Source organism: Hyalella azteca, unplaced genomic scaffold (genome assembly GCF_000764305.2).
Source record: "Hyalella azteca isolate HAZT.00-mixed unplaced genomic scaffold, Hazt_2.0.2 contig1303, whole genome shotgun sequence".
Lineage (NCBI taxonomy): Eukaryota > Metazoa > Arthropoda > Malacostraca > Amphipoda > Hyalellidae > Hyalella > Hyalella azteca.
The window spans coordinates 1-25305 of NW_025931625.1; the positions used below are offsets into that span (position 1 = coordinate 1).

The window sequence follows — 25305 nt, forward strand, 5'->3', positions numbered from 1 at the left end:
ACTCCGCACCACGCGACCTTGGCGCGCCGGAAGCTCGCAGCTTCCGCTTCTCGCGGCCGCTGTGCGTTGGAACTGCCCTGATATGGGCCACGTCTGGCCTCCTAGTGAGGCCCTCATACGGGCCACGTCTGGCCTCCTAGTGAGGCCCTGTTAAGGCCACGTCTGGCCTCCTAGTGAGGCCCTGTTAGGGCCACGTCTGGCCTAGTGAGGCCCTGTTAGGGCCACATCTGGCCTGAAAATGAGGCCTAGCGAGGTCTCATTTTCATGGCCAGGTCTAACTTGAAAATAAGGCTAAGTCAGGTCTGGCCTCGCGAGCCCCTCAATAGAATATGGTAGTGAGACTACGGCCTTTACATCGTGGCGCGTTACTGAGTATGACCTAAAATTTTCCGTTTCACGGAGTTTCGCCAAGGCAATTCAATCTCTATGTTACATATTGCTGCTTCAACATCGTGTTGTGTTACGCCTTAACATCGTGTCGTGTTACGCCTTAACATCGTGCCGTGTTGCGCCTTCCATTGTGTCGTGCTACGCCTTAATATCGAGTCGTGTTACGCCTTAACATCATGTCGTGTTACGCCTTACCATCGTGTCGTGTTACACCTTAACATCGTGTCGTGTCACGCCTTAACATCGTGTCGTGTTACACCTTAACATCGTGTCGNTTGTGATGATGAATATCATCGTAATGATGAACATGATAGTAACATTTAGATGTTCTAAATCTAAAATAAATAACCCCCCACCCTCCCCCCAGAAGGCCCCGACGCAGAGCGGCTCGCTAGGCGGTCGTCCTACCTGAAGGCGACGAGCAGCGAGTGGCGTGGTGACGAGTGGTGAGTGGTGACCAGTGGTGAGTGGTGACGAGTGGTGAGTGGTGACGAGTGGCTTGGAGACTTGCAGTGAGTGGTGGAGCGTTGTAATTGATGAGTGGTGGTGTTTCGGCACTTTGAGTTTTGAATGGTGGTGTTTCGGCATGTTTTGAGTTTTGATGAATTTTTTTTTTTTTTGGAGACCAGTGGTGGATGTCAAAACGGTGGATGACACGGAGCTACGCAAAAGCTGTACTTACATTACACATCCTTGCTGCCTTTCTGTCCAGTCTATACCCTCGCTAAAATGCCTATTATGTCATGCATATGCTAATTAGGCAAGGGGAGTGATGGCAAGTTGTTGGTGATGAGTGCTTAGTAGTATCGAGTTATTAGTGTCGGAGCTAAACTTGGAATTTCTGATGGATCCTTCTCTCCCCAGTCCACCCCCAGCTCCTCCAAGTCCTCCTCCAGCCCCACGAGTTCCTCCAGAAGCGTCAGCTCCAGTTGGGGAAGAGGGAGTGTCAGAGTCCTCCTCTCATCCCCAGGACGCCTCCGCTCATGGCGCCCTTCACTACAAGCTTGCCCTCCTCGATGGCAAGGTGCTGGGGGATTCTAGGCCTATACTTTCAAAAAAAGTTAAGAGATCGTAAGTTCATCAGCCAATCATTGACGGGCTTTCAAGCAAAATCCACCCATCATAGACAAGAAAATTGAGCGTAAGTACTTACGTTAACTTTTGCGAATTTTGAAAGTATGGCCCCTGGGCTGCAGGCGTTGAGGCAGTGTAGGGATTAGGCAGGCTGTGTATAGGGGCAAGTAGGTTGTGTGGATATGTCGTGTGTAGAAGGCAGAGAGACCATGTGTAGGGAATTAGGTAGGCTGTTTACAGGGGGAAAAAGGCCGTGTGAAGAGGGCAAGAAGCCATATGCGAGAGGAAGGTTGATTGTATGCCAAGGGCAAGTACGTCGTGTACAGGTGGATCCTAAATTTTTGGCCCGTGGCTTCGACCTGTAATCAAAGTGTTTGAAAAGGTTTGGTCAAAGGTCTGACGATTTTTTTCTACAGTGACTGACAATTTAATTGCTGACGACTAAGTTTCAAGCATGGTCGCTCATGCCTGTTAAAGTTGCTGGAATGTAATCTTTTTATGTAAACTTGCTAGAGAAGAAGACGAGTTGGGCTCTGCAAAGGCCGTCGAAAAAAATGGACACCCGAGTGTTCTTCAGTAATTGGAGGGTCTGGGGTGTGCTGTTCGTCTAGTGACTCTAGTCCCGAAACACTGACTGACAGGGTAAAAACTATTGCAGTTGGAGGCTCAAACTGAGGCGAAGTGAAAAAGCGAAGTTTTGGAGTGGAGAAGGAGTGTCACAGGGAACAGTGCTAAAATCTATCTTAATCCTCATAGCTGATCTAAACTTGGGGCTGCGTCTGCGTTTGATTCGTCATTTGTGGGATAACTCGTTCGTGGTCTCGAAGTAATTATGAGTTCCGAGGCAACGTTCGTTGTCCTCATAACGTCAAAGGCAGTAAGATGCACCAATCAGATTAGGTAAATCTGACGGAGTTTAAACAGTGGAAGAGGCGCTCGTGGTATTCACTTTTGAGTTTTTGCCCTCTTCTATCTGAAGTTCTGTGGCCAGCGGTGGGTTGCGCTCATAGAAGGAGCAATGCCTGTAATTGTAGGTAGTCCGGCGCATGGTTGAACTACATAAGGTTGACCCACGAGAAGTTCCGTCAGTCAGGTCAGTTCAGATTTCTTGTTACGTCACGTAGATCTAGGAACGTAAACAAACCCGTCATTCCCATGACGGATTGGTTGACTGGTTTGATCGCATTTCGGTGATTGGTTAATGCACGTGACGTCACTGAGAGCAGTGACGTCACAGGCGAACAACGAACTACATCCGCAAAAATGTTCTTCTCATGGGTCAACCTTGTACAGTTCAACCATGGTCCGGCGCGCCATAACTTCTCGGATTAGCGGTGTTGTGGACGCGGGACTACCGGGAGAAGCTGAAGCACCTAGCTGAGACTGTTGGATGATATCTGGAATGGTCACAAACTTTGATTATGACGCATCGAGAATTCAAAATTACCGCATTGAAAGGCGATTGAAACTGTTCAGAATACTCATTGTACAGCAGAGCTGTGGTCAGAGTTTATTCTCTGCTAGAGGGCTCTTTTTTTCCTTGGCGGGACTATGGCTATTCATTGGCTTACCGATACTGCTCAGAGGGGTAGACTATACCTTTGAGGCCTCCTAGAGACGGATCTTCAAGCATTATCCCTGATCATCCCTTTCTGCCCAAGTACTATCAGCAAGAAGCAGGTAAGAGCCTCTTGCAACAGTTGGCCAAACTGAGAGCTTCAGTTAAACTGCTTTGCTGGTCCTTTGGGCCCGGGCGCCGTCTCTGCTGCATCGCGGGGTTACGGCAGGATGAAGTAACGTAAACTTAGCCGTTATCATTGATGTGTGCAGAGCTGGGCAGCACTGCTTTGAAACGTAGCGGCCACTACCTTAACCGCTACATGTCGCGCGCTACTGCCCACCTCTGGATGTGTGTAGCCGTTATCATCGATTTTTCTAATGCCTCTCTTCTGTCCTCCCTTCAGCGGGCTGTGGACCGATCCTGGAAGACAGCGTGGGGGCAGAATAGGCAGCGAAACTTTGGTGAGTATCAAAGCATCACTATAGGCAAAGTTCTGCTACAATTTGCCTCGGACATCCGCCGGCAGCTGCAACGTTTTAAAAGTGCCTTTGCGTGGGGGGGCCCCCACAAAAAAGTAAAACGGAATGACTCTTTAAAAATATATTAATTTATCGAAAATATTTGTTCATAATTTGCTGGAGTGAACTCTAAGTCACTTACACAGTTCCGCAAGTTCGTTCATACTTCTGCGTCAATCCTCAAGTATTAGGTCACTAGTTTTCTCAACATTTCTTCAGAGCGGTAAGTGGAAGGACGAACTGAGCGAGGTTGGTAGTCAATTGACATTTCTCCCTTTTTTGGAGCGCGAAAACTCCACTGAAACTTGAGCTCTCCCCATAGCATAATCCTTGTAAGCTGTCTGTAGCATTTCATTCTCAGTTTTTTACGAAAAAAAAATTAGCTGGCAGCGCTTTGCTCACGAAAATCAGCCATCATCAAAAATGGACGAGCGCGCAATAGAAGTGTCACAAAAAATTTGCGATAGCGAACCACGGCCTTCTAGAGCAGCAATGCGTGGCACATTACTGAGGAATGTCAGTAGAATATTCACGTAATGGGAGAATGCGGTACTAATAAAACTTCACTCACCACGCAGGCAGTCCTTTTATGGGTCGCTCCTAAACGGGAAAAGTTTTAGCCGATAGTATTAGCGTCAGGTACTTTCCTCTTCTGTTTGCCGGCCGAAAACCTATGAACTAGGAAAGTGTTACAATTTACTGGCCAGTTTGGTTTCTGGCGACGGTCATTATTATGAAAAATCAAATAATTCGTCCGCGGCAATTTAACGGCATCTGTATATTCCTCTGTACATTGATTGTAAACTTCAGATCTCTTGCTTTTACGTACGAAAAGCATTGATGACGATTATAGTACACTTCGGGAAATAGTTTAACAACGCTTAACTGCTCGCAACTTTTGGGGGCTTAGCTATGGCCTTATTTCGCGTCCGCGCGGCCACCTCGATGATCGTTGCGACCGACGGCTCACGGCTGTGTTTGTTTAGTGTCGCCTCGCGCGCTGTCGAGTGAGGTTGTGCTGCGTCGCGGAGGATGTTGCATGACGTAGCCACTATGTGCACAGTTATTTATTCCAGTCCTGTTATTTTCGTGTCAGTGAATTTTAATTACCGCGTGTTTTGAATATATTATGTTAGCATATTAAGTGTATTGATGGTTGAAACAAACACATGTATCAGTATCGCCATGAAGTCTGCTTGTCTCTCAGCTGTGCGCCTAACTTCCATTAGAAATTTGGCGTTGCATTCACCAACATTTTAACAATGACCGTTAGTTCTAGGATTAATATGATGGTCCAGCACGTTAGGTATTCTATTCAATAATTCACTTTTAGTTATTGAGTGATTGTATAATAGACACAATGATGCCTGGCTACTGAAGTGTATTGTAGGAATGGAGTGTGAGGACACCTAAACATCTAATGTCGCAGTGAGAACGATCGCTCCGACGCGACGACAATCGTCACGCGCTGGAGGAACGGAGTTATGTAGAGTAGACGACACGTGCTCGCCTTGTATCTCTCGCTCGCATCACACTCTCCTCGAGCCACATGCTGTAAATACACGCATTGTCACACACTCATGCTCTCATTCCTGCTGTCGGGTTTTCACCAATTCCTATCAATGAAGAACAAACATGTCTAGCTTTCTGAACGTAGCCCTGGATTATATGTCCATGGTGTGTGTGGCTCTGTGTACATTTAGCTACATAGATAGGATAATATAGCTTAGCTTTAAGCCTTAAACTGCGTTGAGATAACAAATAGTTTATGTAAGGCTGATGTTAATGAGGTCAGCGTTAAATTAGCTAGTTTCCATCAGTCACGACCGAGTGCATCGAATGACGACACTCGAGGACCCAAGCTCGACGTCATATTCTTTACTTCTTGTCGCCCGAAGTAAGACTAGGGAATACTGGAATATCAGCGATTTTTCTCCGTTGCAGATGAAGAGTTTGTTTGCGAGTATAGAAGCTTACGGAGTGTTAGTATTTAAAAATTTTTAGTGTCAGTGAGATAAAAGTGTCAAGTTTAGGCCATTCAATTAGTGAAAAAAGTGAGGCCAACATGGCGCGAGTGCGGCGCACGGTGGCCTGATCTCGACTTGCGTTGACCACGGCGGAAGCGTTATCTGGTGTAGGTGAGTGTCCTGCAACGTGGGGCTTACCTAGGCAACTGCCTTGCCTGGGCCGCGCTCATTGCAGACAAGGTCGTGCCTTGCTTTATCCATAGCACACTGGTCCCCTATATGTAAATAAATTAAACTCAGGACATGATTTAAGAATTTATTAATTTACAAATTAAATATGACGGAATTGCGTAAGGGGAATGAGTAGGGTGCAAACTGGTCTGTGAAATGTTCACTGGCTTGCATGGTGTGCACTGTAGTGTATAGTGTACAAGGGTGTGTACTGTATATGGTGTACATTGGTAAACGAGGTGTGCCCTAGTGTATAAGGTGTTTGCTGGTATGTACGGTGTACACAGTTACACTGGTGTGTAAAATGTTCAGTGGTTTTGATGGTGTACAAGGATGTGTATTGTGTACGATGAACACTGGTATTCGAGCTGTGTAGCGCGCACTAGGCTGTTAATCTTTACTGGTGTGTACGGTGTACACGGGTGTTCAGTGTGTACGGTGTTCATTGGCGTGTACGATAAGCACTAGTGTGTACGCCACTATACACTGCTGTACACACCACGGCGAGCAACGTGCGCGCCCGTAGCTCCCAGAGAGGGGTGAGAGGGAGGACAGTAGAGAGGGGTGAGAGGGAGGACAGTAGAGAGGGGTGAGGGGGAGGAGAGTAGAGAGGGGTGAGAGGGAGGAGAGTATAGAGAGGGGTGAGGGGGAGGACAGTAGAGAGGGGTGAGAGGAAAGAGAGCAGAGAGGGGTGAGAGGTAGGAGAATAGGTAGGGGAGCAGAGAGGGAGAGGGAGTGGAAGGTGGGACTCCCTATAAGTTTTAAGCGCTCCGCCGTTGTCTACATGGGCTACTTGTACTTCCCTAGGAATAACATTGTAATGCAAAGAACCGGTAAGAATAGCATAACAATTTTTAGTTTCGCTTTTCCCACATCATATACTTCATCACACACAACATCTCACACTTCAACACGCACGCCATTCAAACTTCACCCCCACTCCACATACAATCGCACAATTTAGTTGTCCAATTCACCAAAAATATATCTTCACATTGCATCACACATTTCACTTCACGGCAGTTCACGCTTAATCATATTTCACAATACTATTCACTACAGACTTCACTATATTTCACAAACTTCACCATCATACTTCACAGTGCACCACACTTCATTACGCTTCACCACACTTCATTTCGCTTCACCACACTTCATNCCACGCTGCAGCGCTGCTGCACCACACACATCACACCTCACAACATAATTCACCGCATACTTCGCCAAATATTTGTCACATTTCTGTTCACCTCTTACTTCGCTACATACTGTACCCCCAATCTGCACCACACTTCACCAAAAATTACATATACTTATATACCTACTTCACCACTCACTGCGTCACACGTCACACATCATAACTTTTCACCTCACTTCACATCTCGTTAGACTTCACTCCACTTCATAGTTCATTACACTTCACTCTGCACTACATTCACACCTCATGACACTTCACACTTCACCACACTTCATACCTTATTACACTTCACTCTAGAACAAACTTTACACCTTACTACACTTCACCACACTTCACTCTGCATCACACTTCTCACCTTATTAGTTATTACACTTCACTTTTTACACCTCATTAGCCCTCACCACACTTCACACCTCATTAGCCCTCACCACACTTCACACCTCATTAGCCCTCACCACACTTCACACCTCATTAGCCCTCACCACACTTCACACCTCATTAGCCCTCACCACACTTCACACCTCATTAGCCCTCACCACACTTCACACCTCATTAGCCCTCACCACACTTCACACCTCATTAGCCCTCACCACACTTCACACCTCATTAGCCCTCACCACACTTCACACCTCATTAGCCCTCACCACACTTCACACCTCATTAGCCCTCACCACACTTCACACCTCATTAGCCCTCACCACACTTCACACCTCATTAGCCCTCACCACACTTCACACCTCATTAGCCCTCACCACACTTCACACCTCATTAGCCCTCACCACACTTCACACCTCATTAGCCCTCACCACACTTCACACCTCATTAGCCCTCACCACACTTCACACCTCATTAGCCCTCACCACACTTCACACCTCATTAGCCCTCACCACACTTCACACCTCATTAGCCCTCACCACACTTCACACCTCATTAGCCCTCACCACACTTCACACCTCATTAGCCCTCACCACACTTCACACCTCATTAGCCCTCACCACACTTCACACCTCATTAGCCCTCACCACACTTCACACCTCATTAGCCCTCACCACACTTCACACCTCATTAGCCCTCACCACACTTCACACCTCATTAGCCCTCACCACACTTCACACCTCATTAGCCCTCACCACACTTCACACCTCATTAGCCCTCACCACACTTCACACCTCATTAGCCCTCACCACACTTCACACCTCATTAGCCCTCACCACACTTCACACCTCATTAGCCCTCACCACACTTCACACCTCATTAGCCCTCACCACACTTCACACCTCATTAGCCCTCACCACACTTCACACCTCATTAGCCCTCACCACACTTCACACCTCATTAGCCCTCACCACACTTCACACCTCATTAGCCCTCACCACACTTCACACCTCATTAGCCCTCACCACACTTCACACCTCATTAGCCCTCACCACACTTCACACCTCATTAGCCCTCACCACACTTCACACCTCATTAGCCCNAACATTGTGTCGTGTTACGCCTTAACATCGTGTCGTGTCACACCTTAACATCGTGTCGTGTTACGCCTTAACATCGTGTCGTGTTACGCCTTATCATCGTGTCGTGTTACGCCTTATCATATTGTCGTGTCACACCTTAACATCGTGTCGTGTTACGCCTTAACATCATGTCGTGTCACACCTTAACATCGTGTCGTGTTGCAGAGCACGGCCGAGGCGCCCGAGCTACGGCTGTGCGTGCAGGGCGCGGCCATCACGCATGCCGCGGACTACACGAAACGCCGCCACGTTCTACGAATCACGACGCCTGCCGGCACGCAGCTCCTGCTGCAGGCGGAGTCTGCCGTCTGCATGACCACCTGGCTGGGGCACCTGCAGCGCGGCGCTCTGCAGGTAGTGGCAACCGCAGGAGGTGACAGTTACAGGTGAAGTTAGTCGCTACGGGCGGTGACAGCTGCAGGTTCTTGCAAGCACTGCAATTAGGAGCAGGTGCTGCAAGTATAGGTATTAGCCAACTGTGTGGGGATCCACGTGAATGGGGCTCGGGATTGGAGGTAGAGGCGGGATGCCAGCCTGCTGTGAAGTAGCAGGCCGGTTATCGGACCAAATTGTGGCAGAGGGCCAATGCTGCAATCATGGAGTGACTGATGCTTTCGAAAGTTTTGAGAAGTACTTGAAGGAAGTACTGTATTGCTCGTGGTCCCAAGAACTTCCAAATGAGGAACTGATCCCGATGTAGGGACTTCGTTTACGAAATTATGACCAGTTTTCCTTTTTAACAGGGAAGAAAGTTCCCAGATCATGGGGGTAATATGGTTTCTTGATAGGATCGTCCGCCTGAGGCGAGGGGCGGAGGTATGTGCATAGAGGATAGTCGGGGTTAACTGTTCGCAGAGATTGCTGTCAAGTTTCCGTTGTGTAGTCAAATGTTTCCGTGTTAAGAAGGGGGATAAGTTCTTTTTTGCATATAGCCAGGTGGAACCACCCGTTTTCCCTCATGTGGGCCTGTATTAGTGTTAAGACTTTTAGATTTATAATTGGGAGTTATGCGGTTGTCACAGTTCATATTACCTCGCTGTGCGACGAGTCTCTGGTTGCTGGATTAAATGGAGAGAGAAAATTCTTTTCGGGAACTATCAGGAATTTGGTTTTTAGTTGCCACGGAAAATACTATAAGGTTATTAAATATGATGGACCCAATTTAATAAATTCGTACATATTCAAGTATAAATTCTAAATAAATAATTTATGCTCCAAGGGAAAGAGAAAGATTTAAAGTTTTTTACATGTTTATAAATGTTCAATATGTCCCCCATCTGCTTATGATGTCCGAAACTTTTTGTATCAACTTCCTAAGCGTTGGGTAGGACGCATAGGAAATCATAGGAAATGAAGATTTGGCTCTACACTTGTGACCACCGAGATCACCTGATCTCACCCCATGTAACTATTTCTTATGGGGTTACGTCAAGGAAGCTGTTTACGTCTCGCCTTTACCAGCAACTCTGTTTACGTCTCGCCTCTACCAGCAACTCTGTTTACGTCCCGCCTCTACCAGCAACTCTGTTTACGTCCCACCTCTACCAGCAACTCTGGTGGATCTGAAGAACCGTATCACTGCTACGGTGCACTCTGTAACAAGATATGCTTTCTTGTGTGTGGGACGAGTTTGGCTGCCGTTTAGATGTTTATTGTGCAGTACAAGTGGGATATATTGAACATTTATAAATATGTTAGAAAAACTCTGAATCTTCCTCCTTTCATTGGTGAATAAATATTTTATTTTGAATTTATAGGTACTTGATCATTCATTTTAAAATAGCCCTGTATATATCCATCTTGGCATTACCTAGCATCTTCACGAAATAGAGGTCGGAGCAGCCTCAAATGCGGATTACCCAGCAGTTATCTCAGCCAGTTAGCTTTGCGAAAATTTACGTGGGAACGGAAGGATCGAGAGATTGAGATGTGTCTGATGATGGAAGTCAGATAAGGATAGATTGATTATCAAGTTTGAGGAAGATGATGAGTTAGAGGTTGGATGAGGAAGCGGGACCGTGGGTTGGGCATTCTTTCTTCAGTATACCCGAAGAAAGAATCGTCAACGACAACCCTTGTGAGGTAGCTGGGGGTAGAGGTTGGTCATATTGAAGAAGAGCAGTTGGGCCAGGTTCTTTGCTGTTGTCGTTGTTGTTGTGGTCGTTGCTCTAGTTGTTGTTGTCGTTATGGTCGTTGCTCTAGTTGTTGTTGTCTTTATGGTCGTTTCTGTTGTTGCTGTTGTGATCGTTGCTGTTTGCGTTGTAATGGATTTATATATCGTTCTTACGGTGGTTGTTTTGGTGGTTGCTGTTGTATCTGAAGATGTTGTTATTGTTGCTGCTGTCATTGTTGATGTTGTTGTCATTGATGAGTTTGCTGTTACTGTTGCTGTTTTTATTATTATTTGCTATTTGCGTACATCATTGTTGATAACTTCGTCTTTGCCGTTGTCGTTGTTGTTGTCTTTGCGTTGGTTTTTGTCATTGCCAATATTATCGTTGTTGTTTCCGTTTTTTCCTTATTTTTGTTGCTGCTGTTGCTGTCGTCCTTACCATAACCATTTCTGTTGTTGTTGCTGCTGTTGTCCTAACCATTGTTGTTGCCGTTGTTTTTGACGTTTTGCTCATTTTAAAATGAAAATAATGGCAACTAATATCACTTTATCGTCAGGATGACGATGCGTTGTTCCCCTCTGGAGACCCGGAGACCCCCACTGGGGCTGAAGCCCCCTGGTCCCCCGACCCCCCAACTCTCGGTGGGAAGCACACTAGGAAGCCCGCTTCCCTCAGGGCCCACTCCCCCACTCCGCCCCCATCCTTCAATAGACGCAGCGCCCCAGCAGCCACACCCACCACTCCCTCCGGTGAGTGTTGCAGGAGAGGTGGTGTTGCAGGAGTGTGAGTGTTGCAGAGGTAGTGGTTTTGCAGAGGTGGTGTTGCAGCGTTGGTGGTGTTGCAGGAGTGGTGGTGTTGCAGAGGTGGTGTTGCAGGAGTGGTGGTGTTGCAGGAGTGGTGGTGTTGCAGGAGTGGTGGTGTTGCAGGAGTGGCAGTGTTGCAGGCTTGGTGGTGTTGCAGGAGTGGCAGTGTTGCAAGAGTGGCAGTGTTGCAGGAGTGGCAGTGTTGCAAGAGTGGCAGTGTTGCAAGAGTGGCAGTGTTGCAAGAGTGGCAGTGTTGCAAGAGTGGCAGTGTTGTAACTCATGTCTCCTCCCCAGATCCCTCCTCGGGAAGGACATGGAAAGGGCTGCTCGGTAAGCGCCTGAAGAGAAACCAGGGGCCTGGGGCCACCACCTACCCTCCCGGGGCCTCCTTTGGAGTCCCTATTCCCCTCTGCCCCATGGTGAGGTCCCCAACAATAGCGCGCAGTGTAAGTCCTCATTGTAGCTTACAGTAAAGCCTACAATATGGACTCGTTTTTTAATTCTAAACAAAGTTAGTTTCATATTTTTACATATTCATATTACAACATGTACACTGAGCAGGCTCACGGGCCACGTACGGCACTCGTGCCATAAATTGACTACCACTTTTACTTAGTTAGTCCCGAAATGTATCCCGTAATGTAACGTACAGAGTAGACTACAAAGTAACCCAGAGTGTAACCTACATTGTATATTATAGGTAGCACAGAGTGTAGCCTACACTGTAGCCCGGAGTGTAGCCTACACTGTCGCCCGGAGTGTAGCGTACACTGTTGCCCGCGGTTATTCCTACAGCGTAGCTAGCACAGAGTGTAGCCTACAGTGTAGCCCGGAAGGTAACATACAGTCTAACCCAGAGTGTAGCCTACAGTGTAGTCCGTATTGCAGAGCGAGCAACATGACGGCGCTGTACCGCTGGTGGTCGCAGCGTGCGTCGAGGTGGTGCAACTCAAGGGGTTGCGGTGCCAGGGGTTGTACAGGATTCCTGGTAACAAGGCTGCTGTAACCCACCTCACCGAGGCCTTAAACCGCAACCCTACCCAAATCGACCTCACCGACCCAAGGTGCTTAGACTACCTGCTTTTCAGGTGGGGTCTGTCTTACCCTACAGGGGCGACCCACTGCCTCCTGAGTCCTGCCACTGACTGCGTTGTCGGCTTCAAAGAGTGTGTGCGTGTGCCATTGTTTGTATTGTGTGTGTGTGCCTTCGTTTGTATTGTGTGTGTTTTTTATGTACCTACTGCACTCTTAAATCGTGGGTGTAGGCACTGTAGTGGCCTCCTCTCTGGTGCCATTATTTCTTTCTTCTCTTTGTCTCTTCACGTCTCAAAGCTCAACAGCTCCAGTCCAAATCCACTCCTGTTCTCGGTGTGTGCCCTTCAAGTTTCCAGGATAGGCTACTTCATACTCTATACTAGGTTAAAACCCTACACCCAGTTACGAAGATATGCAGGTCGGCCGTCCATCAATCCATTGACTAAGTCGGCTGAGTGGTCGCCTTGACAAATTCATGTTTGACACCATCCTCCACCTCAACTGCATCTATGTGCTTTCTAGTGCAGTGAAGCTTATCACTAAAACGTCGTGGCTTTTCATTTTTGTTAGGACGCCGAGCTAACAGTCTCTTCCATGACCTCCCATGATTTCGCGGTCGAGAACGAAGACCACTTCTCCTTCTCCCATCACGACGAGGCCACTGACACCAAATATGCCAGACCTCTGCATATTCTGGAGGCTATAATCGGATCTAATTTTTTCAAAGGAAGACTTCACAGCCCCCAAGAGAACTTGTTGACTTTACGAGAGTGCCAAGCGTTCTCTCTTGATTTTCCGCCACACTGAGGTCGCGTGGAGCAGTGACAGGGTTCTGGCTACTTCATCTTTTCCAATTGCTTCTGGAGAAGCTCTGCTCGTCCACTCGCACCACTCAGCTGCTGTCGGCCACGACAGTTACTTGCATTCATCGTGTTTACTTGAAGATGGCTCCGAATCCCGCCTGCTGCAACGGTCCTCTCCAGTGCGCCCAACAATTTTTCTCCTGCTGTTCTTTTTTCCACGATCCCTTCTTAGCGAGCAATGCTTGTAGATGCGACCGTGTTTTTCACTTGCCTCCCTTTTCGATCGTCCTCATTCGTCGGCCACCTTTACCGCTTCTTTAGCATGCGTTGGCGCCAGCCCCACCTCACACACTACTACTTTTCTCACGTGTGTGTTGTGTGTGTTTTCGATGCTCATGTGTCTGTGTTCACATTGCCTCGTGTTCGTGATGCCCAAGTCTCACGGCCTTGTGCCTGCAGGTGGGGAGACGTGAACGTGATCTCAAGTCTGCTGAAGCAGTTCTTCCAGCGCCTGCCGGAGCCGCTCGTGCCCAGCCACCTGCATCCTCTCTTGCTGCAGGCGGCCGCTGCTCCCCACCCTCACCAACGTCTGCTGCAGCTGCGTACCTTGGTTAGCCTGCATGTGTTGGCACGTGTTATACACTAGCGAATTCAGTAAAGGTGCACCGGCGGACGTGTTGCAGGTGCACCAGCATCCGTGTTGCAGGTAGCTGGTTAACCTCTTGGTGCATTGTAGGTGCAACCATCTTGAGTGTTACGGTACGCATTTTTCACCTTTCTTTTAGGCGATGTATAATCCGACGTGTTGCAGATGAGTCATCTAACACGGTTCGTGTTGCAGGTGCACGAGTTGCCCATGTTCCACTACGAGACCCTGAGGCTGCTGTGCCTGCACCTGCAGCAGGTGGTGCAGCACTCGCAATACAACAAGATGGACGCCCACAACCTGGCCATCGTATTCGGACCGACGTTGTTGCGTGCAACCCACGACGACATTGCCAGGATGGTTACGGACACCCCCCGACAGTGCAGCGTAGTCGAAGCCCTCATCTCACATGTGGGTTGCACTGGATTTCACAAGTTACAGTTTTACAGGTTGCACTGGGTTCCAATGTTGCATGTGATGGAAGTTTAGGGTTGTATATGACAGTAGCTAAAGGTTAACGGCTGGTATTTCTGGGTTACATGGGGCGGCTGTTCAAGGCTGGAAAGGGCTGCAGCTCAAGATAACAATGAATTAGGTGAAGTTTCCCTTGTTACAGTTGAAGGAATGCGATGGTATATATACGGTATATATGTACAGTTAAGGGATATATGGGGTTGTAGTCCGGGGTTGCATTTCAAATATGCTTGGGGCTACAATTCAAGGACACAAGTGGCGGCACCTCGAGGTTGACTGGGTTGCATTCTGGGTCAAATGTTCATTGCAATCCAGGATTATCAACACTGCACATCAGGGTTGCATAGTTTGCAGTTCATGGCGTTATTTAGTCTCCAGTTCAGGGTTGTTACACTCGTGCAAATGACGGTGCAGTGGCTACTCTCTGACGGTGTAGTGGTTGCTTTCTGACTGTGCTCTTGCTGCGCGGATTTTTTGCAGCTGGCCGCTGTTTGCTCTTCTCCCTTTACAGCATCATAGCTGTCATGACCTGTGCATAACATTTCCTGCATCTGTGCGCTGTTTATAATTATTTTTTTTCATTAAAATTAATGGTTCCTCATACTCAGCTCCTGCTAAGTTACTCAAAAGCGGTCGCCAGGCCGGTTTCTACTCACTCTTTCAACTCACTCTGAGGACTACGGTATATTGTAAGTATTCGTTTTGGTGTTCGCTGTATTTGGCTTTGAGCTGACTCAAGACGAGCACCCCTTAAACAAGCGTTTAATAACAATTCAGGAAACTGCGCAATTGTGATGATTTCCTGGAGGCGTAGCACAAAATTTTATTAAAGGCAGAGATAATCTAAAACTAGCCTTAGTATTATTAGGAATATCTTACCAGGACTCCACTCCACTGTCTACTAATTGGCTGACTAATCTAGACCCTGCGTCCCAATGCGCTCCGTGGCGCCTGAACTCGTTCCGAACACGTAATGAACTCGACTCGTACTCGTACGGTTCACATAAAGTGCCTTGGAAGCCTTAGTTAAGACTAAGGGTAACATTTTTTACTCAATACTCAGCCATACATCGACAGTTTTGCGGTGTTTGTCGGACCACTAACTAACTGCCATGTCAGTTAGTCAGACAAATTTTGCTAAATCTGTAATTAACTAAATTTAACTGGTAACTGTCTATGGCCCTATTAGCAATAAATGGCTAACTTGTCATTCTTCAACCCATGTTTTCGAAACAATTCGTATCGTAATCGAAAAACTTGATTTATCCTTAATAATTAAGACAAATCTCGTCTCGTCTCGGTATGTCTCGTTTCAAATCTGTCTGTCTCGTCCCGGTTCATAAATAACCGGGACACAAGTTTTAAAATCCGGGACAGAAGTCTTGTCTCGGTTCATACGTTTATTCCGGGACAAATTTTACCCTCTGTCCCGTTATTTTTTTCCCGGAATTTTCTCGTCTCGTTACGTCTGTCTCGGTTCATTTCGAGAAAATTATTTCGAGACGCAGGAGTCTACAGTACTGTGCACCGACTGACGCTGCAGCGCTGCAGATCCGGATGTCGGTCTGCATGGACGCCGTTTCAGACTGGGTGCGCTCTAACCGGCTCCAGCTCAATGCAGCAAAAACCAACTTCATTTGTTTCGCGACTGCTAGGCGATAGCTTCCGGCCAACCCTGTTCGCGTGGGCAACGAGTTCGTCATTCCTGTGTCTTCGGAACTTTCTATAAACAATCTCATTGCCAAAAAAATAACCACAGCTTGATTTGGCGCTCTGGAACGAATAAGCAAGCGACAGCCGCTGTCTCTCGAGGCCTTCTTGGTGGCGCTCGTTCTGACCCGATTTGACTATGGTATTAGCACACTCTATGAACTTCCGACGAGGGCACTAAGTAAACTGCAATACCGTAATGAACGCTTCGGCATGACTCGTGTGCAATGAGCGAAAATTCGACCACGTGACGAGGATATTGCGTTATCTTCACTGGCTGCGCATGCAGGAGAGCACGCAGTTCAAGGTCGCCGTTCTGAAGTCCCGATGCTTTCACGGTCTTGCGCCTCCCGATCTCACGGAAGGTCTGCAGCGCGTGTCGGATCTGTGTCTGCCCTCTAGAAGACTACTGTGTTCGTCATCAACAGCGGACCTCGTTGACTCTCTACACGTCTATCTACCGTCGGTGACACAGCGTTCCCGGTCGTCGGCTGTCGGCTTCCGTCTGTCGGCTTCCATAACTTTGGCTTCTTCGTTGCAGGTGTTTCGTCAACGCCTAAAGACTGAACTATTTCGTAGAGCTTATGAATCTGGTGTTTAGTCATTTTCATCCGTTCTCATCCTTTCTCGTGCCGTGAAACTAAGGCAATATTTTCTTGAGCACTATTCTGCGTAAGTAATAGCAGCGTAATAATATAACGATCGTCGTAATCATTTAATGATCCCTGCAGGCGGGCTGGTTCTTCAGTGATGCTGAAGAGGACCAAGTCCCACCAACCCCCGTCACAGGTGCTCCTCTTGGTGACTACGAGCCCCAGCCTCCCCAAGTGCAGGCTTTGCTCGACAACGCTGCTAAACTTTCGGGTGAGTTACTTTGCTCCTTCCTCCAACCCACATCCTGTCTCGTCTCCACAGCCTCCATCGTTCCCACAGCTTCTCCTGTTCCTCAACCATAATTTTTCCAACCCATTACCAGCTCCCCTCCCCTCTTCACAGTCTCCCGCACTTCTCGCAACCTCCCCTCTTCCCACCATCGCATCTTTGCTTCCCACCAGTTCTTTGTTCAACGCAGCTTTCCTTCACTGCTCACTTTCCTTTTTGTAGCTTCACCTAAACTTTTCCTTTCTACAACCCCATCAGCGTCCATTTCCTTGCTCCTGCTTCTCATTACGTTTTCCTTGCTTCTCAAAACTTCCATTCGCTTCTCAAATTTCCGCTTGCTTCTCTAAACCTCCTCTTGCTTCTCAAAACTTCCGCTTGCTTTTCATTGCCGCCTTTTGCTCCTCACGGCCCCCCTTGCTTCTCAAAACAGCTTTTGCTTTCACAACCTCCCTTTGTCTATCGTAACCGATTTTTTTTTTTTGCTTCCCACAATTGCTCCGCGTTCTATAGTCCCTACAAAAGCTTCAGCCCGCTTCCCACAATATCCTGTCGCCTAAAAAGCCTTCATGGTGATTCTGCCACTCCCCCCCCCCTCCATGCTAACCATAGCCTCCCAAGCTGCGCGCAACCACTTTCTCACTTTTCTACTTCCTCCTCTTGCTACCCGCTATGTCACGTTGCCCTCTTGCTACTCACCACGTCAGTCCAGGTTTGCCATTTTAACTTAACTGCGATCATGATTTATATTTCCTATAATTTACACCGAACGGTTTCAGCAGGTCTGGGCAAGTCGGAGAGCAAGAAGGTGCTCGTGTCATCAATAATTTCGGCGGCTAGCAGAAAAGTTCATAAGTCTCGCAATCGTCGCAGGAGCGAGGAAATCCTTGGGGAGTGGGGAAGCAGGGACCTGGAGCGGTCACGTGACGGGGGCGAGGTCCCCCAATACTCTTCTGTAGAAAACAACCCCAGAATATCCAGTGGGTCTGCCAATGATTCGGAGACCCATGCGGCTTCTGAAGTATCCCATGATAATGATGAAAGAAACGTTCCTCTTAACAACTCTTTAATTAACCACTCTGATACGTCCAGTATTGCTGAAGTGTCTAGACAGGATACAGATAACACTTTAAGACTCTCGGCAATGTCTCCGTCCGAACGTTCGTCATGTTCGGACGTCACCATGAACTCTGACGTCGCCACACACGTCGGTGACTCCTCTATCTCCTCTGACGTCTACAGACGGCACGACGGGCGGTTATCAGTAGACGTGGCCAGAGAATCCATCTACGACGTTGCACGGACGAGTTTACCGTCAAGTCTGAACCATGATAGCTACAGAGACGCAACTCTTCGGCCCACCGGCGCCACGCCGTCATACCGCGACCACAGCCGCACCAAGCAGCGCATCAAGCGCTTCGTCGACGAAACGAAAGCCAACCTCGACCGGCAGATCCCAGTAGTGCTCCACTCCTCCTCGGGACCTCTCTCCTCGTCAGGACTCCTTTCCTCTAGTGGGCCTTTCTCCTCTGCAGAGCCTCGTACCTCCGAAGGGTCCCTTTCCTCCCAAGGTATCCTTAACATTGCAGGACCCCTCTCTTCTCGTCCTCTATCCTCCGGAGGGCCGCTACCTCCTCCCAGAAGACGGACTAGCGTCCGGCTAGACTTTGACAAACAATCCATCGATGCCGCCTGGTTGAAGGCAAAAAAGGATTTAGAAGAAGTGGATCCTTTAGATCTCATAGCCGATAATCCATCAGGTGAGCATCTATAATCGATAATTGATCAATAATTTTGTAACTTCAGTATTTTTTCCGATAATGCAATCACACAATATTGTAATAAAAATTTAAAGTTACCTTCATTTTAGTTCTTTTCCAGAAATATATGATAAATTAACAAACAATAACCCTACTGTGCAGAGGTGCTTCAGTTGTTCGGGCACTCCGAGACCAGAAGCAACGAAGCCCTCAGTTTACCCTCACCCTGTGTGACGTCCGGCGATGCTGCGGACGAAGATGACGAAGTCTCCCTGACTAGCTTGCCCTTTGCTTGCGCCCCTTCTGCCCTCACTAACGTTTTACCCTCTCAGGTAAATGGGCAATGGGAACAAAATACTAACGAGGGAATCTACAGGAACACTCTAACGGCGAAAGCTTTACTTCGGCAGGGATACAATGGTAGCATTACTGGTCCTATTTCTTTCCTATCTCGTTCCATACGGGGCTCTCACTCAAATCTCCTTAATGTTTCTCTGTCGCCGTATACAACAGGTTCTCAGTCTGCCTCTGTCTCCTCTGTCTCAAGTACCGGGCCAATACCTGCTTGTCATAAATCACAAGTTGCATGCGTTTCTTCTCATTCTAAGTCTGTGACACCCAAGGTAGCAAATGTTATCGAAACACTTTTGTGTCCAGCGCTTGCAGTTGGTCACCCCTCTACTCGTACGTTCTATTCAACCCCTACTCCTCATACCCCATTGTTCACGCCTTCCTTGGGCACAAATTCTTCAATAAATGTCAATATTTCACTGAACTGCATTGGTGACATAACCACTAATTCTTCCCCAAACGCAGATTTTTCCAATACCTCCTCCTATTTATCTTCAACCACTAATTCTTTACGAACCACAAATGTTATTTTAAGTACCAATTCCTCTAAAACAAATTATACTAATCCAACTACCAATTCTTTTTCAACCACAATTCTTCCCCTAACCACCAATTCTCCTCTAACCACTGAAGCCTCCAGCTCGGCGGTAAGCCGTCCTCCTTGCACTACTTACCCAATAACTTATCTTCCACGGCGCCATTCACTCGTCTCTTCCTGCTCGCTTCTTCCTCATTCCAATGTCCTTGTGAGACGGCATTCTGATCCTGGTGCTCAAAAAACGCGTGCCTTCAAATATCGCCAATTTTTCCATACACATTCATCTTGTAGAATGTCAACAACTGAGATACCTTTCACTGAACCGTTCCACGCTCAACCTATCAATGGTGTTGCTGGCACTGCTAACTTTTACTCAACATTAAGCAGCGGAAGCATGCGACAAGGTTCTACTTTGTACAGTTGCTTGCCTCTTGACCCCGCTGTTGGAATGTCGACTAGAACGCTTAAGCTCGAGGACTGCACTGAACAGACTGATAGATCAGTCGGCGAGCACTGTACTAAATGGACTGATGGGCCAGTCAGCAAGCACTGCACTGAACGGACTAGTGCATCAGTCGGCGAGCACTGCACTAAACAGACTGATGGACCAGTCAGCCAAGACTACACCGAACGGACTGATGAATCAGTCGATTACTTCACTGAACGTACTGATGGACAAGTCAGCCAAGACTACACCGAACGGACTGATGAANGAACGGACTGATGGATCAGTCAGCGAGGACTGTACTAAAGGGACTGATGGATCAGTCAGCAAGGACTGCACTGAACGGACTGATGGATCAGTCAGCGAGCACTGTATTGAACGGACTGATGGACCAGTCAGCCAAGACTACACCGAACTGACTGATGAATCAGTCGATTACTTCACTGAAGGTACTGATGGATCAGTCAGCGAGCACTGTACTGAACGGACTGATGAACCAGTCAGCCAAGACTACACCGAACTGACTGATGAATCAGTCAGAGATGGTTTAGACTCGGTATCGCGTGAATCTCCGAATCGCGGTTTGCCCATGCTTCAGAACTATGATAAAATCTCGTCAGCTTTGTCACTGACGTGTAAAGAATCATCAACTGCAACATCTGCAATGTCACAGTCTGAAGCCCCGCCAACTGCAACATCTGCAATGTCACAGTCTCAAGCTCTGCCGACGGCAATGTCCGTAATGTCACAGTCTGACGCACCCCCATTTGAAACATCACAGCCTTCTGTTATCTCATTCGAAATCCCAATATCTGCAGTGCCTCTAGCAGGAGCACCACCATTTGCTGCGTCGCCTTACGCGCCCTCTTCAGGCAGCCTTCGTGCATCATCCGTTTGGGCAACGCGACCCACAGTTCCGAGGGCGCTACCCTGGCACTCCGTTGTGGCCAGCCTCTTGCCAGCTCAACTCTGCGTGTCTGATGCCGCTCTCTACGACGAACTGAAGAAGCCTGGCGTTTCCGACGCGTTCATATTTGATAAGATTAAAAAAAACTATAATTCCGACTCTTGTTTAGCAGCTACTCTCAAGACCCCGTATATTTCTGACCCTTCCTTGCATCGTGAGCTCTCAAAGCCTCGCATTCGTGACAGCTCTTCCCTTTCTTCCTCTGTCAAGGAGAAAAAATTGTCACCCAACAAACGCTTCACTGAGTTCCTAAACAACTCTCTGTCCAGTGACGCCTGCGCCAACGTCGCCCTGCTCTCTTACAGATCAACTCCCTCCCTGTCGCCCATCTCAGGTGGCTACCAGCAGGTTCCATCGCCCCAGACTGCCAGCAGATTACCTCGTGAATTCTCTAACACCTTCAAAAGTATCACCAATTCATCCACAAGGATCCCTATTTCGTCCAAGAGTATGCCCAGTTCACCCAACAGGATTCCCAGCTCGCCAAGAAGCATCTTGATCTCTCCCAAAAGTGTCCCTAGATCATCCAATAGTCCCTCCACTTCGTCAGAAAGCATAAAGACACAAGCTCCCTCAAGTGCACCCGAAGATCTTGTAGAGTCATGCGGACTCACGGTCGTCAGCCCCTGTGACAAGCTCGCCCTTCTTCCTGTTCCGACTTCTCCACCCTTGGGGAGACGTCCTTCGCTTGAGGGGTTGGGCACCGATTCCCCTTGCGTCCTCGCGCATCCCCTCGCTGATGCGTGCTCTTCTGATTTGCACTTCACAGCTTCTTCACACGTTCACACACCCTGCACTTCACTACTTCACTTTTCGAGCTGCGACTTTCCTTCTCAGCCTGACCTCGCGAGGGCTCTAGGGCGCGAGTGTCATTTGGTGAGTGGTTGAAGGGGAGTGTTATTTGGTGAGTGGTTGAAGGGGAGTGTTATTTGATGAGTGGTTGAAGGGGAATATCGTGTTGAGTGGTTAAGGGCTAGCGTCGTTTGGACGCGAGGGGTTGCAGGAGAGTGTTACGTGGTGAGTGGTTGAGGAGGGAGTGTCGTGTGGTGAGTGGTCGAAGTGTTGTGGTTTGAGTTGCTCGCCGTTCTGTGTTACTTGCAGCACTAGGTTTCTCTTGCAGCAACAGTGTTGCAGTATTACTGTCTTGAAGAAACGAGGTGTTCAAGCTAGGCTGTCCTACATTAACGCAGGTTTACACTTACAGTAGTGGAGGTTCTGCAGAACTTAGTTGTAGTAGTGGTATTTTACTATGGGTTTGTAGTATTGGTGTAGCAGTAACCCACTAACGTCAGCTCGCGTGTGCAGGAGGGCGGCAGGAGTCAGGTGACGTCTGCAGATGACGGCTCACGGCAGCTCGCCGACGACGGTAAGTTTCTACCACATTTCATTCACTTCCAACCTATTCGTAACTTCTGCAAGTGATTATAATTCATCTTCATTTATCTTACGACTGCAAGCTAAATTATCCAATAATGCCGCACAACTGAAGCGTTCGTGGCCTTGGTGCTGGGTTATGGAATTAAAAACTCGATGGTGGTAAATGAAATCTCTCGCAATTAATGACCCTAACTTCAAGTTTGCAGGTCAAAAATTCATAGTTAGTTACAGATAATTGTATATAGATTGTACATATATGTACTTATCAATACTAATGGTTAAAGGTACAAACGACCCAACCATTTTTTGCTGCTTAAAAGATACTATTCCGTATGGTTTTCTCGAAACATCTTTCGGATTACTGGCGACCATAATTATTATGATATGTATTAACGACGTAAATTTCTGTCGATGCCATTGGCAACTCAAAATTTTGTGAGATGCACTGGAACTTGGATTATTGTGAGAGGACTTGGTGACTTCAATCATCATTTACGTCACTGGCACTATTAATTATTGTGAGAGGCACCTGTGACTTTAAGGTGGTGTCGACTCAAATGGATGGGTTTGAGTATGACGTAGAGCAGATAGTGTGACAACCATTTGCGGTGGGCAGAGAGCCAGAGATAGTCAGCTTTTGTCGTTTGGAAACAAGATATTATCGATAGGACGTTTGCACAGACCGTTTTTTTTTTATAAACCAAGCAAACTTCGGCTGCTAATAATTGAATGCCGTTCACGCGGTGATGGCATTATCCCGCTCGGATGAGTATAGCTACATGTATTGCTGCAAGTGACAGCTGATGTGCTGCTTGTGTCAACTGTTGTCGCCCTGCTGGATTCACGCTGCTGACATCAGCGTCTCTCATCTCAGCTGACGACCGCAGGTCCGTACGGGCAGCCGCCCGCCGCCTCATCTTGAGAATACCGTCCGCCGCCCGCGTCTGATGACCGCCCTTACGTCCGCTAGCTGCTGTACGACCCCGACACGCCACGTCTGATGGCTGCCGTGCTCCCACTCGCCACGTCTGATGCCGCGACCTGCTCCTATCTCCTCTATGCTCCCCAATACTGATAATCACATTCAGTCCTCCCGCATACACGTCCAAGTTTGCCGTAGCCATTCATTTCCTCTGGTCGAGAGCGTTTCATCCACGCTGATAAAGGGCAGACGTCTGATGGCCGTCCTACTCCTCCTTCGCTCTGAGGAGCGCGCTCCCTCTGCCCTCCAAGGTGCAGAGTCCCGCCGTGTTCCTACTACTTTTACGCGCGTGTAAAGTGTACAACAGTTCCAGCAAGTGTTACGCATGCATAAAGTGTTCATATAAATAACCTTCTAACCAGTATTACGCGTGCATAAAGCGTTCTCGCAAGTAACCTCCTAGCAAGATTTTCGCATGCATAAAGCGTTCATACCAGTAACCTCCTAACAAGGGTTACGCGTACAGAAAGTGTTCATACGTTTTTTTTATGTTTGGGTCCAAGGCTTTCCTCGAATTGGACTATGTCACCAGTAAACTAATATTGTATATGAAAATGCAAAGGTTCATGGTCTAGAAGACAGTTGAACTGCACATTGTCTGGTCACTATTGTGAGGCTGGACTACTGATGAGAATGTTTTCCCGAGTCGAGATTCAAGGGTTATTTATAATGAAGGTATAAATAATTCAATATAAAGTAAGTTTATAGTGAACATAAGCATATATTTACCGCTCAACTGAGCCTTATTTTGTGGCGGCAGGAAGCGACTTCTTGAAGGCGATCACGGCGACATTCGAGAAGATGCGCAGCGAAGGACCTTCTGAGGAACCCTCCCCTCCCCTCACTCCCCCTCCCCCTGCTCGCGAGTGGCCTAAGGAGGAGACACTCGCCACCCTCGACATCGCGAGTGGCGAGGCGGACGAGCGGCGACACTCACGAGGGTCGGGCGAGGGCAGCGGGTGTCGCCTGTACCGCGACCCCTCACTGCACCGACGCACCGGCGACCCTCGGGGCTCCCTCGCGCACCGCCTCTCCGTGCCCCGCAAGGTGAGAGTGGCAGTTGGTGTGGCGTGGCAGCTGGTGTGGCGTGGCAGCTGGTGTAGCGTGGCAGCTGNTCATCAGTTAGTGGTATCACCAAACAGAGTTATCATCAGTTAGTGGTATCACCAAACAGTGTTATCATCAGTTAGTGGTATCACCAAACAGTGTTATCATCAGTTAGTGGTATCACCAAACAGAGTTATCATCAGTTAGTGGTATCACCAAACAGTGTTATCATCAGTCAGTGGTATCATCAAACAGTGTTATCATTAGTTAATGGTATCACCAGTGTTATCAACAGGTGTCATGTCTTGAAGGCGTTATCTTGAATGAGCTGTGGTTTAGTGTCGTGGTAGCCCACGCACAAAGAGCCTCACCGAGAACTTCAGGGATACAAAGGTAGCCGTAGGCCTCTTTTCTCTGATGTCCAATGACGGAATTTGTGCCTTACTGCTAGCCGACGAATTCTGTGAATAATGCATTTAGCTTTAGGGCATCAACTCGAGTGACGCTACTCAAATTACTACTGCATAGCCAACACCATACCTTCTACGACTACAGGAAATTATTTATTAGGAAAGAATTCAATTGAATTTGAGGGAGTTGATAAAAAGAGATAATTACTTTGAAACATGTCTCACTATAGCCATTCAAACGTATTGAATCTTGGGCGAATCTTGCCACCTGAACTTTTTTCCACGTTTGAACCCACGATGAATAAAAGTTGACCGCAACTAACACGTTGCTCCCTTTCGAAATTTAATACATGTCGAAACATGCGTGCCTAGGTGCTTTATACATGCGTGCTTTATGCGCACCAAAATTCAAACGAAGTGATATAATCGAAACAAAATCCGATACGCGTTGCAGCACGCAGAGTATTTGTGTCAGTGCAGATGATGTATGACACACCATACAGTGTAC

The 25305-nt window shown here is 47.9% G+C and overlaps 1 protein-coding gene across 1 annotated transcript; it reads left to right on the forward strand.

The window, feature by feature from the left end:
* Positions 1 to 757: 757 nt before the first annotated feature.
* On the forward strand, positions 758 to 24784 carry LOC108666254 (GTPase-activating protein pac-1; the record flags this gene model as incomplete). Its single annotated transcript, XM_047882065.1, is given in 14 exon segments — positions 758 to 836; positions 1255 to 1414; positions 8622 to 8810; positions 11127 to 11319; positions 11668 to 11792; positions 12262 to 12437; positions 13671 to 13821; positions 14053 to 14268; positions 16773 to 16905; positions 17703 to 18680; positions 18843 to 19012; positions 22287 to 22347; positions 24101 to 24387; positions 24683 to 24784. Coding segments are annotated over 12 exon segments (2634 nt in total).
* Between the last annotated feature and the right edge of the window lie 521 nt (positions 24785 to 25305).